Below are 16,317 nucleotides of genomic sequence, written 5' to 3' on the forward strand. Positions count from 1 at the left end.
TAAAAGGGTCAATACACCAAGAAGACATAGCTAACCTAAATGTATATGAAACAAACAACAGAGTTATAAGATATATAAAGTAAAAATTGATAAATTGAAAGAATAGACAAATCCATAATTATAGCTGTACACTTCAACACTCTCTCTCAACAACTGATAGAACAACTAGACACAAAATCATTAAGGATACAGAAGAACTCACTAACACTATTAACCAACAGAATTCAATTGACATTTATAGACTACTCCACCCAACAATAGCAGAATACACATTATTTTCAATTACCCATGGAACATATAACAAAGTAGAACACAGCCTGGACCATAAAATCAGCTTTAATAAATTTAAAAGAATTGACATTATACAGAGTGTATTCTCCAACCATAATGTAATCAAACTAGACACCAATAACATAAAGATAAAAGGAAAACATCCAAACACTTGATAACTTAACAACACATTTCCAAATAGTCCATGGGTCATAAGGACGACTCAACAAAATTTTTTGTAAAAATACACTGATCTAAATGAAAATAAACCATATCAAAATTTGTGGTACTGAGAATGCAATGCTGAAGGGAAATTTTATAGCACTAATACTAACATTAGAAAGGGGGTTGGGGGGAGGGAGATGAGGGTAAAGGGAATCAAATATATGGTGATGGAAGGAGAACTGACTCTGGGTGGTGAACACACAATGGGATTTATAGATGATGTAATACAGAATTGTACACCTGAAATCATGTAATTTCATTAACAACTGTCACCCCAATAAATTAAAAACATAAAAATTAAATTAATTAATTAACTAATTAATTAATTAAAGAAAAAAGAAAAAAGAGAAGTCTCAAATCAATAACCTAAGTTCCCATCTCAAATTTTTTTTTAATAAAAGTAAAATAAACCCAGTAATTTTACTTTTTTTAAGTAAAAGTAAACGAAAGTAGAAGAAAGTAATAATGATAAAAGCAGAAAGAAATGAAATTGAAAACATAAAATAGAAAAAAAAAGTCAATGGAACAAAAAGCTGGTTCTTTTAGGGGACAGATCCAAGGTGGTGGAGTAGATAAACACTGTGCGTGCTTCCTTCTTGAACACATTAAAGTTACAACTAGATTATAGATCAACCTGTAGAAGCATCTGAACTCAGCCTGATCAGAAGTTTTATAACTGAGGATATGAGGAAGCTATGCCAAGACTGGTAGGAGGGGCAGAGACATGAAACAGGCTGGCTCCAAACATCTGTGTGGCAGTTGAGAATCATCTCTGCCGCGGAGGTCCCCACTGCAGGAGCAAGGGACTCCAGTCCCCCACACTAGGTCACCCAGCCCGGAGTACTGGCTGTGAAAAACACTGGGGATTCTGACCATCCAGCGGGGACAGAAGGCTGTGGGAAACCCAGACATCCTCTTAAACAGCCTGTACACAGACTCAGCCACTCTCAGGCACTCACTCTGGGCTCCAGCGGATGGATGGTGACTCGGGGATCATCAGAGGCATACAAGGGGCAGACTGAGGTGTGTGGCTTCAAGACAAGGGCTGGAAGGCAGTTGCCATTTTCCCTGTGTGGGGGACTTCTCCTGAGGAGTCGGTACCATCCTTCCTATGTGGAGCCCTCCCCTACAGGCCAAATCTGAATCTGATTGGCCTGGTGAACTCCACTGGGACCCCTCCCCACCCAACTTCCCCAATGCTGGGGGCATGTGCTTGCAAGCAGCCAGTCCTGCCTGCAATGTACTCTTTCCAGAAAAACTATCAGAGTCTGCAGGACCCAGGCAAGCAGCAGCTGGCTTCAGTGGGCTCTGAGACTTTGGCTGAGCAGCCCCAGGCTCAACACTGGCACCAAAGCAGAATCCACATTAACCTGGTGACCACAATTCTTTCCATTCTAGTGACGACCTGAGACCCGGCCTTACACAACTCGCGTACCACTGGAGGCTTTATCAGCAGCGGTCTTGGGGTGTCCTGGCTTTTTGCAGAGCTACCCCAGACCCAGTATTGGCGACAGGGGTCCTCAGTTCACACTGTGGCCTCTCCCACATGCCTCCAACTTTAGAACAGAAAGCAAATAACTGTAGATCACTTTGTAGCTCTTACCAGATAGTCCCCAGCCAGTCACATACAGTGAGTGACCTGGGCCTGCACCAGAGCCCCTCCCAAGAGGCCCCAGAACTAACATACTTGGAGGTTGGCTTCAGACCACAGCAGAGCACCCCCCAATTAGCCCCACAACAGCACACACAAAGGGTGGTCTCAACAGGCACCAGAACCCGCTCAGTGGGGTAAGTTCCCCGCAGAGCAGCCCATAAGCTGTGGATGTGGCCCAACCCCATAGCCAGTCAACCTAAGAGTCAATTCCACCCACTGACACGCCAATAGCAACCAAGGCTCAACTATCCCAGGAGGGCACACACAACCCACACAAGGGACACTCCTGGAGCACCCAGAGCAGGTGACCAGGGAGACTGTGCCAGGATCCCCCAGGGTACTTACTACATTAAGCCATACACACACACACACACACACACACACACACACACACACACACAAAACATCAGAAAATTAAGTTTGCAAACTCATCCTAGAAAAAGTGCTACACACCTCACTGCTGAATATCACTAAGGTCACCTTCGAGGTCCTCCCCTTGGGAAGCTATGCACCGATGCCAGTGCCTAGTCCACCCTTCAAAGCAATTTTGGAACTCTTTTTCTGGAAGGGCCATCAGAGCTGTCATTGTATTACTCTTGATGTCCTGAATGTCATCAAAATGTCTTCCTTTCAATATTTCCTTTATCTTCAGGTAAAAAAAGAAGTCATTGGGGGCCAGATCAGTGAGCAGGGAGGGTTCCAACACATTTATTTGTATTGGCTAAAAACTCCGTCACAGACAGTGCCCTGTGAGCTGGTGCATTGTCGTGATGCAAGAGCCATGAATTGTTGGTGAAAAGTTCAGGTCGTCTAACTTTTTCATGCAGCCTTTTCAGCACTTCCAAATAGTAAACTTGCTTAATTGTTTGTCCAGTTGGTATAAATTCATAGTATGAATATGTATACACATGGTATGAATACATGTGTATATACATATAATAATGAAATAGATACAAATTCTCACTGCTTTTCAATACTTACACTGAATCATCTCTTTTTCAAAAACAGCAAAATTTCCAATAAATTTGCAATCATCAGTGCAACTTAACAAAATGTTTAAGCCAAAGATATTTTTAATGCTCTTTCTATGAACCTTACTCATTGGTCCTCCTTGTTGGTAAAACAAGCTATTGACATAGAAAAATGTGTTTATTTTAAATGTGAAAAAAAATATTGTAGAAACCTACTCTTCCCTTTTGGGGCAAAATCCCAAACTGGCTTCTCCTGGGTCGATATTGATAAAATGTTCTGCTCTTCCCACATGTTGGGGCAGGTGCTGGGGATTGTTTTTCCAGCCATGGTGACAGATTTGCAGGGGTCATTCCCACTCCCTCACCTGTTCAAGGGCAGGTCAGGGTAATGACTTTGACTATGACTGGCCAGGTTAGAGTACAGGTTGATAGCAGGAAATAACAGGAAACAGACAAAACAATAGGAGATTGAACCTTGTCCCTTTTCTACAAGACCCCTGGCCTCAGAATTTCACTTCTGCTATATGGCCACGCTATGTGGTTGGCAGTCAATTTAAATACAGTGACCAAAACTTCAGGGTTAACCAGTAGCCCTTTCACACTGCTATTTCGTTTCAATGGAGTTCAAAACATTTTCAATGCTCTGTACCCTCTGCATACACAGGAAATTTTTCCATATAAATAAAGTCCCAGAAAAGCAATGCATATCAATTCCTGGAGTGAAAATAGGCATTTATCCCTTAACAATAATCTACATAAGAAATAAGAGAACAGTCTTTCATACTTACGGAAAAGTGTTGCTGCATGTCAGGGTCCATGGGAAACAGCCTGAGAGATGGAGAACTGCATGCAGGAGGTTTACTGGAGAATGATGGCATCAGCACCTGTGGAAAGCCTGTGATTCATGCAGAGGAAGAAGCTGAGCTGCAGTACAGTCACAGCAAGTATCCGCTGAGTTCATGGGAGCTCTGGAGCTGGATGGCCCTGCAGAGAGGTCCGAAAAGAAGGGAAGGGGCCTGGACCTTTCTACCCCCATATCAGCCAGTCATTAGATTTTGGCTGCTCCTAGGAAAGGAGCATGACCTTGAACGAACTGGCTTCTCTTCACCAGGTCTGTGGGTAGGAGCAGGACAGAGGTGTGCGATGTCAGCCAATCACAACTGCCAGCTGCAGCTCTGAAATGGGGTATCTGGGCAGCACACCCCAGGGCCTACTATGGACCACATACTTGTTCACTCTCACCAGGAAAAGGTCTGTGTAGACCAAACAGACAGGAAAGGCTACTTTCTAAGGAAAGAGAAGGTTATTAAACAGAAAGGAAAAAAGCAAAAAAAAATTGGCCGTGGAACTTTTTATATAAGGTAAGACTTCATGTCACTGCCAAGACAATGCAGGGTCTTATACTCAGTACAAGACTGATCCCAGCTTCTTGCCCCAGATTGGAAGGAACCCAGCAGTGAATCTTATGCCGGTTACCCACTTTCTGTCCCTACCCAGCCAGCACTGACAATACAAGGTCTGATACTTAAGTTTGTGAACTTGTTGCAATAATGTTGCTAACCTTTTGTTGATATCAAAGGTATTATTCATCATGAATTTGTACCAACTGGACAAACAATTAAGCAAGTTTACTATTTGGAAGTGCTGAAAAGCCTACATGAAAAAGTTAGACAAAACGACCTGAACTTTTCACCAACAATTCATGGCTCTTGCATCACGACAATGCACCAGCTCACACGGCACTGTCTGTGAGGGAGGTTTTAGCCAGTAAACAAATAACTGTATTGGAACACCCTCCCTGCTCAGCTGATCTGACCCCCAATGACTTCTTTCTTTACCTGAAGATAAAGGAAATATTGAAAGGAAGACATTTTGATGACCTTCAGGACATCAAGGGTAATACGACGACAGCTCTGATGGCCATTCCAGAAAACAAGTTCCAAAATTTCAAAGGTGGACTAGGCGCTGGCATCAGTGCATAGCTTCCCAAGGGGAGTACTGCAAAGGTGACCATAGAGGTATTCAGCAAGAGGTATGGAGCACTTTTTCTAGGATGAGTTCGAGAACTTAATTGGCCTACCTCCTACCTTCCCAAATACCAATGACTACAAAGTGAAGTGCATTTCATGCAAGAGAGCCTGCCAGATTTACTCCATATGACTCCTGCATGTTAGTTTTTCCATGAATGCCAAGACACAGAGTGGACAGAGAAAGAAAAGTTTCCTGTGGAAATCTTTATGACAAACCAATAGCTTATCACTGGGTATGTCCTTTCAGTAGAGTTCAAAAGTTCAAGTCACCATTTTGATCATTCAGTCATCATGTTTTGTGCATGCTGAAGACTCCCCAGAAGGATTAGCCAATGGAAAAAAGAAAGAAATCATTAGGACCTGAGAGAAATTTCTGCATCTCATACTGAATGTAAAAACAAACAAACAACAACAAAAAACCCATGTGACTCTTCATTTAAAATGAGAAAAGTCAGCCTTCTGCCCACTTATGGTATGATCATTTTAAATAACCTTTACAAAAACATAGAGTATAAACTTGGAGTGTAGGGGGCAGCGAGAAAGAAATAAGGCTCAGTTCTCCCAAGCAGGTTCCAAAATCGGACAGATAAAGGGTCGACCTGGCAACTGCCAACCCTAAGATAATTACCTCAGAGAAAGCCCCATGAAAGCAAGTTCTGCATGTACACCTGTCTGTCTGGTAAATGGTCACACCCTAGAGAAGGTGGCTAACCCACAGAAAATATTTTAGGTATTCTCTCAAATCCCTTGGCGTCACCCACCCAGCCCCAGGTTTACCAAGCCCGTACTGGAACCTGACCACACTTCTAAGTCTAAATCTCCAGGGAAATTTTTTAAAAGAATTTAAATGTAGCAGAAATGCAAAGGTAGGAGAGTAAACCCATTTATTTAGTAAATAATCAAGGCATTATCAAGGTCTTACACTTCTTTTTCCCTTAGATACAAGTGCAATATTCTTATCCCCTGGTCTGTGGGCTGAAAAAATGGCCAGGCTTTTCTGTCCATTCTAACCAACTTCTTCCAGAGCCTCTATCTAATCCCTTGCACAAGGTCCCAGGTATCTGCCTTCTGAGGTCAATGCATTCCTAAAAAGTTATAGGTGAATGAGATGTTTGTAGAACAAAGAATACTTTTCCACTGACTTTCATTCTGATTCCATAGTGTTGTTACATCGCTTCTAATCTATCTCTTGTGACAAGTGAGTCACTTGTAGAGAGAAGAATTCTTTTGAAAGTGAGCCAACTCCCCACCTCTTTTCTGTTTCATTAAGAAAGGAATCTGAAAATGGCTTTGCCCCTGTAGGCCTGAAGGGATCCAAAGCTACCTAGACTGCACTCACCTCCTTGCCTGTGGCTTCCAGCCCTGACTGTGCAAAGCACACTCTACTTTGCTTAAGGCTCCCCCTTGTCTGTGTTAGGGCTGCCAGAACCAATACCAAAGTCTGAGTGAGTTAAACAACAGAAATGTATTATCTCACAATTCTGGAGACTGGACATCCGTGATCAAGGTGTGAGCAGGGTTGTTTTTTTTCTGCGACTTCTCTCTTTGTCTTGTACACGGAAGTCTTCCCCTTATGTCTTCACATGGTCTTCCTTCTGTATTTAAATTTCTATATTTAAATTTCTTCTTCTTATAAGGACATCAATCATATGGGACTCGGGCCCACCCATATGACCTCATTTTACCTTGATTCCCTCTAAATACAGTCACATACTGAGGTGCTGGGGTTAGGACTTCATCATATGGATTCTGGGGGGACACCACTGAGCCAGTAACACTGAGTAAATAAAAAATATATTTGAATATCCTTCTGCATGAGAAAGGGGCGAGGAAACATAATTTTACCATTTCTATATACCTTCCAAAGGTAAGAATTACTCAGCAAAAAGTGAATTTCTTGTGGGCATCACATCTCTTCCCTTCTCTGGACGACTGGAACACAGTGGTTCCCAAATGTGCGGGAACAACAGGATGCCGCAGAGCACCGGCTAAACACAGATCGCCAGCCCCACCCTCAGAGTTCCTGGTTTAGCAGGTCTGCGGTGGGGTCTGAGAATTGGTGTTTCTGACAGGGTGTGCTGTGGTCGGTACATGGAGCACCACTGGGAGCCTTCGTGTGATCGTGGAGGACATCACGTTGCAGCTCCCCTCCCTGGTAGCCTTCCTGAGCACTTTGCTGGCACTGTCCCTTGTGTACCTTCCAGCACACAGGTAGTCAGTCATGTGAGAAGCATGACATTTGACCTTAATTTAGAGAGGAGGCAAATCTGGCTCAGAGTGGCTACGGGCTTGCTCAAGGCTGCAGTTACTTACTGGTAGAGACATCTGTTGGTCTTGCTCTCTTCCCTAACCCACAACCATCAGGATCAGAGAGGAAACAGAACGAAAGACACCTGGTTTTCTCCCACTCTGAAAAATTACCACTACTAAGAAAGATAATAGCTGTTCTTCGCTGAGTGTTCATTATTTTCTGGCACTGTTCTAAGTGTTTCACTTGTATTGTGTAATTTAATTCATTCAACCATAAGAAGTAGCTACTATTATTATGCCCATCTTACAGATGAGGAAACTGAGGCTCAAGGAGGTTAAGAAACCTATCCAAGGTCATATGACCAATAAGCGGTAGAGTCTGGGCACAAAGCCAGATGAGTCTGATTCTGGAGTTCATGTTTTTGGACACCACCCTTGAAGAAGGGGAATCAACACCTTTTTCTAAACTCCCGTTGTCCTGTGGTTCCTGATACCCTGGGTGAAGAGCTAGGCTTTGTATGAAATCGAGGGTGAGCAGAGGGAGTAAGTAGCTAACCCATTGTCAGAGCTGGTGGTAGAGGGCAGCTGGGCCTCCCAAGTAAGTGACAGATGGGAGCCGGGGCACAGAGGGCCTGGAATTTACTTGTCACACACAAAGCAAACCAGGTGTGTAAGTTCTGCTTGAATTTTAGTGAATCGAGTTTCCCTTGGTCCCAGTACTTGCTTAGTATTACCCCCTCTTCCTTGCATAGAGTGTCTGGTCTGCCTTTTTCTGGAAGCTGTTTTCCTTACCCGCTACTCCCAGTCCTTTTAAAGTTTCTGTGGGATAAGAGTTTTGAAGAGGCTCTAAGGGCTGCATGTGAACTTCACCTGTAGTGTTTTTCTTCATTTCCCTCCTTCCCTCCCACAAGAGACACCCAAGAGCTCCTGGTTAGGCTGATAGGTAACCTCAGACTTCGTGGGTGGCCTCCAAGGTAAACACTCTATTTGGTTCCCATGACATATCCCTTTTAGATCATCTACCAACTTTAGACTCTATGAGCCTGTGATTCATGTGCACACAGCACTCCCGTGTCTGCTGTCCTGATTGCCCACATCCAAGGGAAGCTTCATGCGGCACAGATAAAGGGTTAATTTAAGAAGGGGAAACCTTTTCTGGCACGTCCTGGGAGCTAGGAGGTGTGCTAGTGATTTATATATGCTGCTCCACTGCCTTCTCCAGCCTGTCCATGACACAAGCATCACTTCCCTTTACAGAAGAGCATGGAGGGGCCTTACCTGACCTGCCCAGGAGCACAGTCTCTCTGTGCCAGCACCAAGATGCAGACCTGAGGCCTCCAGACTCTGACACAACTCTCTTTCCTCTGTTTATCCTAAAGAGCTGTTTCACCGGACACTGCAAAGCTGACTGTGACCCCACCACGACTCCTCCTGGGTGCTTGGGCAGTTTCAGCACATTCACAGTCCCTCTTCCGGGCAGAAAGGAGAGCCCAAGGCCCCAGAGACTTTTCAATGCCAGGGGATCGTTCAGTTCTTTCCAGTTCGACAAATATTTATCGCGGATCTACTCAGTGCCTCACTTTGCACTGGAATCAACAGCTCTGGGGCCCACCATCTGCAGGAAAGAGGAGGTATATGACAGACTGAATGTTTGTGTCCCCCTCCCAAAGAAAATATCATACTCGTATGTTGACATGCTAGCCCCCAGTATGGTGGTATTTGAAGAAGGGGCCTTTGGGAAGTGATCAGGTTTAAATGAGGTCATGAGGGTGTGTTGCCGTGCTATGGTTAGTGCCCTTATCAGAAGAGGAGCTCTCTGTCTCCTTGGGTGACAACGAGAAGGTCATGTTAGCACACACTGTGAAGGCAGCCATCTGACCAAGAATTGAATCTGCAGTCACCCTGGTCTTAAACCTCCAGGCTCCAGAACTGTAAGAAATACACGGCTGCTGTTTAAGCCCTCGGTCTGTGGTATCTTCTTATAGCAGCTCGAGATGAGTAAGACACGGGGAGAGTGGAAATGTCCGGCTTCCCAGGCCACATCCGTGGGGCAGATATGGGAGTGGCAGAAGACGGGGAGATCTTTCTAATGGACCATTTGGAATTGTGCCCCCTTTGTGGTAAAGGCCACTTAACTAAAGTAGCCGTTTGTCACTTTCTCCCAGGAAGTCACACTCCCCCCAGCCTTTTGCCATTGAAAAGGAAGTTCCCACAGGACAAAGCGGTTGCTGACCCCCCAGGAGAGATAGTCCTCTCGGAGCTCTCCCAGAAGGATTTGCAGCCCCTTCTGAAACCTCTGCCATGTGTTTATTTAATATCACTAACATAAGCTTTTCTAGGTGGGTTACATATTAGAAAGTGAAGGACTTGATCAAAATAAGAAATCAACTGTTACGTGTGATGTGTAAGATACCAGAGCCAGACTCCTGGGTTCAAATCCTACTTCTACCACTTACCAGCTGTGTGTCCTTGGGCAGCCTGCCTAAACTCTCTGTGCTGCAGTGTTCATATCCCTAAAAAGAGGCCCATAAAAGTATCTACCACCTCATGGGGCTATCGTGAGCATTAAATTAGTTAATACATATAAGGCTTTTAAAACAATGCCTGGCACACAGTTGAACCTCAATATATATCAGATATATGCATGCAAAGAAATTGTGTATAGAGAATCTTCATAGTTACTGAAAAATATGATGGAAAAAAGTGTTTTTCTTGTTGCAGCTGCAGTCCCTTAGCCCTGTTTTCCTTGTAATGTGACATAGTTCCCTTGTCTGAAAATCTGCATAAGGCAATTTTGGCTTAATTCTTAGGTCACCTGAAGGGCATTATTAACTCCCGTGTTATGAAATAATAGTTTAAAGCAAGGACCTAAAAAGTAGTTTTGGGAAATGAAGATGTGTTCCTCTGGTTTCTTTTTGCCTTGTTCCTTATTGGAGTTTGACAGAAAGAACTGTAATTCAGTTTCTTGCCGAGTTCAGGCTTCTTTTCGGGGCATCAGTCCTTTCAGTGACGCTTAGGGATGAATCAAGCCAGACCTCTGGCCTTAGGAGCTCCTACATGGCAGGTGGCAACACAGCGTACAATGATACACTGTCTTGGTTGGTTGTAGATGACCTGGGAACAGAGCATCCCCACAGGGAAGGATCAAAGTAGAGGACCAAGTGACATCATATTCATACCTCAGGACCCTTTACCCGTGCTTCCTTTATACAGCACACACTCAGGGCCAAGCACTCGCTTAGTACTTTGCATGGATGAACTTCCTTTATTTCACTCCTCAGAAGCCTATGAGAAGATACTAGTGTTCCTCATTAAGTACACTGTAAAATGTAAACTGCAGAATTCATGAAAATGTTAAGGCTTAATGAGTTCGTTAAAAGAGGAACTGAATTCAGACAGTTCAAGTTCAAAATTATGAAAGAAAAAGTCATACTCTCACAAAAATGCCTCAAGTCTCACTCAACATGGAAAGTGCCTCATGGAAGCCATGAACACCACAACCATTAAAAATAATAATAATTGCATTAAAAGACAGAATTTATTGAACATCTCCTGTGTTCCAAATTTGCATGTGTTTAATATTTGTGCATAGCCTAGTGCTTAGGAATGGAATCTGGACTCACACAGCTTTGATGGCTCAGATCTGCATTTACTAGCTAAGGGATACTTGGGAAAGTTTCTTAACCTCCCCTTGCCTCAGTTTCCTCCTCTGTAAAATGGAGATAATGATTGTATCTACCTCATAGGATTGTTGTAGGATTGAGTTAGTACAATAATGCTCCGATGAACATTGGAGACACTTCTCAAAAATGGGTCGTTAGGCAATTTCATGGTTATGCAAATATCGTAGAGGGCACTGTACACAAACATACATAGAACAGCCTACTACACACTCAGGCTGTATGGTACAGTCTATTGCTCCTCGGCTACATGCCTGTACAGCATGTTCCTGTACCAAATGACAGGAGATTAAATCAAGAACAAGAGAAAATGATGCAATTAAAAGATACAGTAAACATGAGATGTATGAGGCTGCTGCCAGCAAAACAGGGCATACTATTTTACAGCAAACTTTTTTTTTACAAGTAGAAAGAATACGCTCTAAAAGAATGATAAAAAGTCTGGTATAGTAAATATAAACTGGTAATATAGTTGTTTATTATCATTATCAAATATTATGTGCTTGAAAAAATATATTAAGTACTATGTGCGCGATACTTTTATACAACTGGCAGCACAGTAGGTTGTTTTATACCAGCATCGCCACAAACACGTGAGGAATGCATTGCCCTATGCCGTCACTAGGCAATAGGAATTTGTCAGCTCCTTTATAATCTTACGGGACCACCATGAGGTCCATCCTTGATGTCGTGATACATTGCATGACTCCATGTGTAAAACACTCAGAACATTCCCTAGCAGTTAGTAGGAAGTTCTTGTTGTTATTAAATTCTCACAACAGCCTTGTTGTTATTACACATTTTTCATATGAGGAAATGGAGCTTAGACAACTAAGTCAACTTGCCCCATGTGACCCACCCAGAACACAGCAGGGTAAAGATTCAAACCCAGGTGTGTCAGGTTCCCCAGTCTGGGCTCTGAATGAGCCAACAGTGACCTTTACCCCCACTTGTAGCAGAGGAGATCAAACAGGCTGAGGAAGGCTGCTGCCTCATGACGCACAGTAAGCCCCAAACCGAGGCCATCACCCAGTCACAGAGGGGCAGGGCAAAGTCCTTCTGGTTGGGACACAACAGAAAGGGTCAAAGGCAGGGGTGGGGCGGGGCTGTTTATCACCAGAGAATCAATGCTAAAGACTCTTACAGCCAAGACTCAGAGCTCCTGGGGTTGATAATCAAACAGCCCTGGTCACTGCTGAGATCAGGGAACACTGCAGGCTGCTCAGATCCCCTGGACAACAAACTTCCACCATCATAAACATCCCCTCCAGGTTAAAGGAAAGATAGGAGAGGATGGAGCGAGAGAGACCTTTCCTTCAGAGGCTCCTTAGGGCACAAACAAGCATAGGAAGGTGGATTGAGCACCTGATATTTTTATGCCTCTCCTTTGACCTTTGTGTTCCATTTCCTCTTAGAAGAGTTAGGAATGCTTTGTGAACTCCAAGTGCCATCTTCCAAATGCCCTTGGATTCTAGCCAAATGAGACCACATGAGACCAACTAAAATATATACACCAGTTCTCCCCTCCACTAAGAGAGCTCCACTGGTACGTTTCCTGGGTGTACAACTATTGATTCCATGATGACTTTAGAACAGTACAAAAATCTCTACTAGACACATCCTTATCTCATTATTATATCTGGTATGTTTGCTGGAATAAAAGCATTGGTTATTTCACAATTTTGTATGTATTTCAAGTATTTTATTGTAAGTTTAATAAATAAATGACTTTGGAGTTTTTAAAAAAAATACCCTTAGGAGGAGGTTGAGGGAGAGAGGGAAGGCCTGCCAAACAGAACTAAAACATGATTTTATGAATCCCGAGGGAAAGCACAGTGACACATCATGGCCTAGGGCCCACTCAGCAGGCCCTGGATTAACATTCTAGTCCTGTCCATTGTATGTGACGTTGGCAGGTTTCATAAGACGTCGTCTCCACATGAAGATAATGACATCCTCTGAGAGCTGTTTTGAGGAGATGAGACAGTGCATGACAAGGGCTTAACTTATGTATGACCCAGTCTTGGCTCAAAAATGTTACTTTTCTGCCTCCTCTATCCATCTCTTCTAATATATTCTTCCCAAGGCAGAGTCAGTCGCCTGTCCTTTTGGTTGTACCCACAGTTGATCTGTTCCTCTCAATTTTTATCCCTCGAATTTAGAGCCATGATCAGGTGCTTGGTAAATGTCTGTTCATCCAGACTTGGTTTTGCTATAACTTAGGTACTGAGCATGAGTTTTCAGGGAAGGAACCTTGTCAGCATGCATGTGTTACTACGGGTTGCCCCTCTGATTTTGCAAGGTGTACAAACACATCCATCTTCAGCAGCTGGGCAGGTGACACAGATCAGCTGAACGAAGATAATGAGAGTGGTAAAGTCTGTGACACGCCCTGTAGGTGCTGGTTCAACTAAACAAAACACACTTTTCTGGCCAGATAAAACAGTCTGCCCAGAGCATTTGTCCCTCTGGCCATAAATTTGCCACCACGAACAGAGTTGCACGATTCATAGGACTTTCTCATACGTTATTTCATTTGATGTTCCAGCAATCCTCTGAAAGCAGCGTTGTTGAGTTCACCTTACAGGCACCTGACAGACAAAGAAACTGAGGTTCAAATACAGTGATTTGTCGAAATCAACTATAGCTAGTCAGTGGCTGACCAGGCATTAGAATCTATGTCTTCTAACACACTTTGTCCTTGATATGCTGCTGTTTTTCACCCCGATAGTTTTTATGGAACATAAACCAAAACCCATCAAAAGGTGCCTGTGTCAAGTTTACATTCAAATGACTGTCATAGGTCATAGTCCATCTAGAATTCTGAGACAGGTGTCCTTGGAAACCTTATTTGCAATGGGAGGAACATGTCTTATCCAAGCCGATTGCACCAGAGGTTCTGGCAGAGGGGTGCCAGGCAGAGAGGAAGAACTCTGCACCCAAATAGTAATAAGGAAGCAGGCTCCTTGTATCAATGCAATGAATCTTTAAAGGGACCCAAATTTGTAAAGAGAGCAATAAAACAAACTAGAACTTTAGCAACTACAGTAAACAAGCATCTGATTTCCCTAGGCTAAGGTTGTCCAATGAAAGTAAAATGTGAGCCACATACGTGACTTTGAATTTTTTCAAGCAGTCACATTAAAAGGGTAAGGAAAAATGAAGTTGACTTGTATATTTTGTTTAACTCAATATATCCAAAATATGATTTCACCATGTAATCAATATAAAATTATTAATGAGCTATTTTATGTCCATTTTTTTTTTCAGACAAAGGCTGGCATTTATTTTATATGTACGTCTCATCTCAGTCACACTCACCACATTTCAAGTGTTCAGCAGCCAGTGGCTGCGATGCTGGACAGGACGTGTCTAGGCCAAAGAAACGCCTAAAAATCCATATTGCTGGCACAGTGGAAACGAGTGGCGTAGTCACAGCCAGGATCTGACAGCACCCTCCAAAGCCACAGAAAGCCCTCATTTCCAATCCTGCTAGTCCAGTTTCAAGACAGACCTTTCAGGGCCACCTTCAAACTTTGTGAGCATTGGGCGGGGAGGGGCAGCTGTGTTCGTTTCCTGCCCGTTGCCCTTTTCCGATACCTATTATTCTGGTTCTGTCTTCAGTGGTACCATGACTGGTAGTGATCAGGGTGACATTTTTGGTGTGCCTGAGTTCACAGAGCAAATTACATAGTGTGAGTGGCATGGTGATTAAGAGGCTATGTGTAAAGACTAAAAGTCACTACATATGCATGTCTCTGAATAATGAGATTCTTATCTCCATTATATAGCAATGAGGTAGAAATGGACAGCGTTATTAACTGTTTACACAGTAAGCACAATTTTCTAGTCTCTCTCCCTCTCTCCATCTCCAGCCAGCTTCAAAGAAGACAAAAATCAGAAGAGGCAACCAGAGGCCACAAAGTCGCCCTCCCTTCACTGTGTCCCCCAACAACCCAACCAAATAGAAGTTTTCCATAGCCAGAGATTTCCACAACTTCGTCAGTAAATCCTCTGGCTGCCTTCCAGAAGGGAGCCCACAGATAATCCAATCCAACCCTGTGGTTTCATAGGGGAAGAAATGGTAGCATTAGAGGGGTGGGATTTGTCCAAGGTCACACAGATGAGAGAAAGAAGGCCAGAAGAGAGCAGACCTCGAAAATGCCTGTTCCTCATCCGACACTCGTCCTCTGACGCCTGGCTGCAGCTTTGGAATAATGGAGTCCCATCTTCCAGCCTAATTACATATTGTACATTCTGGTCACACACCCATGTGTCTGCTGAAGAGATGGGGAAACCAGCTGAAATTATAATTTGATTCCCCAAACACAAAGACCTTTTCGGTTGACTGTAGAAATGATCCCTAACTAGCCACTGCATCAACAAACATCAATTTTTGCAGTAATGAAACAAGTATATGGGGAGATAGTTACGGTTATAGCGAGTTATAAAACAGGGAAAGGGAAAGCTGTAATTAAGTGTCCATGTGGCTCTGTTCCCAGCAATGAAACATTTATCCATCCGCCATGTGGCAGTGACATTTTTGATATCAAGGGCAAGATCCAAGTAATAATATCCAAAGTGACCCTTTTCAAAAACAGATTATCCATGTAGCAACTAACAAATGCATATCAGAGAGTGCTTCGCCAGCAACGTTGCCATACATAGGGGAGAAAAACCTCTCTTCAATTAAATTCTGACACGTCAGTGCTTTAGTGGTAGAATAAACAACCACAGACAGCGTGAAGGTTAACTGTCTCTGCATAAAAGAGACAGAGTCAGGAGATTTGTCGAGACACATGGTGGCATTGGCTTCACATTTGTGGTAGTTAAATGAATGCATGAACAGCTATAATGCTGAACTGCGTTAATAAATATGATGGGGAAATGCACTGGAGTGGAGCATTATTATTTAATATGTATGAAAATGGACCGTTTGTGATATATCTTAAACGTACTGAGTGCCTTAAAATAGCAAGAGGGTCCATTACCTCCTTACCCCATCAATAATCAAAGGTCTCATCCTAGGAGCCAAAGCTAGAGGAGCTTCTGGGTAGCATGAAGCACGAGGAAATTGAAACATATTCAGCCGTGAGTAAAAGGGGTGTGAAATCCATCAGGTCTCCACTTCAACTTCACTGGGTTCAGGGAGGGCTTTCTCTGAACCCACAGTCTAAATGAACTTCCCCTATTATGAGTTACCATGTATCTACACGCACTGTTTTATTTGTTACGGT

General features: G+C 43.4%; 1 protein-coding gene across 1 annotated transcript in view; it reads left to right on the forward strand.

The window, feature by feature from the left end:
* LOC308502503 (uncharacterized protein) overlaps positions 1-15,971 on the forward strand; it is a 35,910-nt gene extending 19,939 nt beyond the window's left edge. Inside the window, exons 2-3 of the mRNA XM_081060372.1 lie at positions 8,780-9,031; positions 14,351-15,971. Of these exons, the coding sequence (XP_080916498.1) occupies positions 8,780-9,031; positions 14,351-14,473 (375 nt within the window). The 3' untranslated portion in view covers positions 14,474-15,971. The remainder of the gene's footprint in view (positions 1-8,779; positions 9,032-14,350) is intronic.
* Positions 15,972-16,317: the final 346 nt, after the last annotated feature.

The sequence above is a fragment of the Rhinolophus hipposideros genome (genome assembly GCF_964194185.1).
Source record: "Rhinolophus hipposideros genome assembly, chromosome: 9".
NCBI lineage: Eukaryota > Metazoa > Chordata > Mammalia > Chiroptera > Rhinolophidae > Rhinolophus > Rhinolophus hipposideros.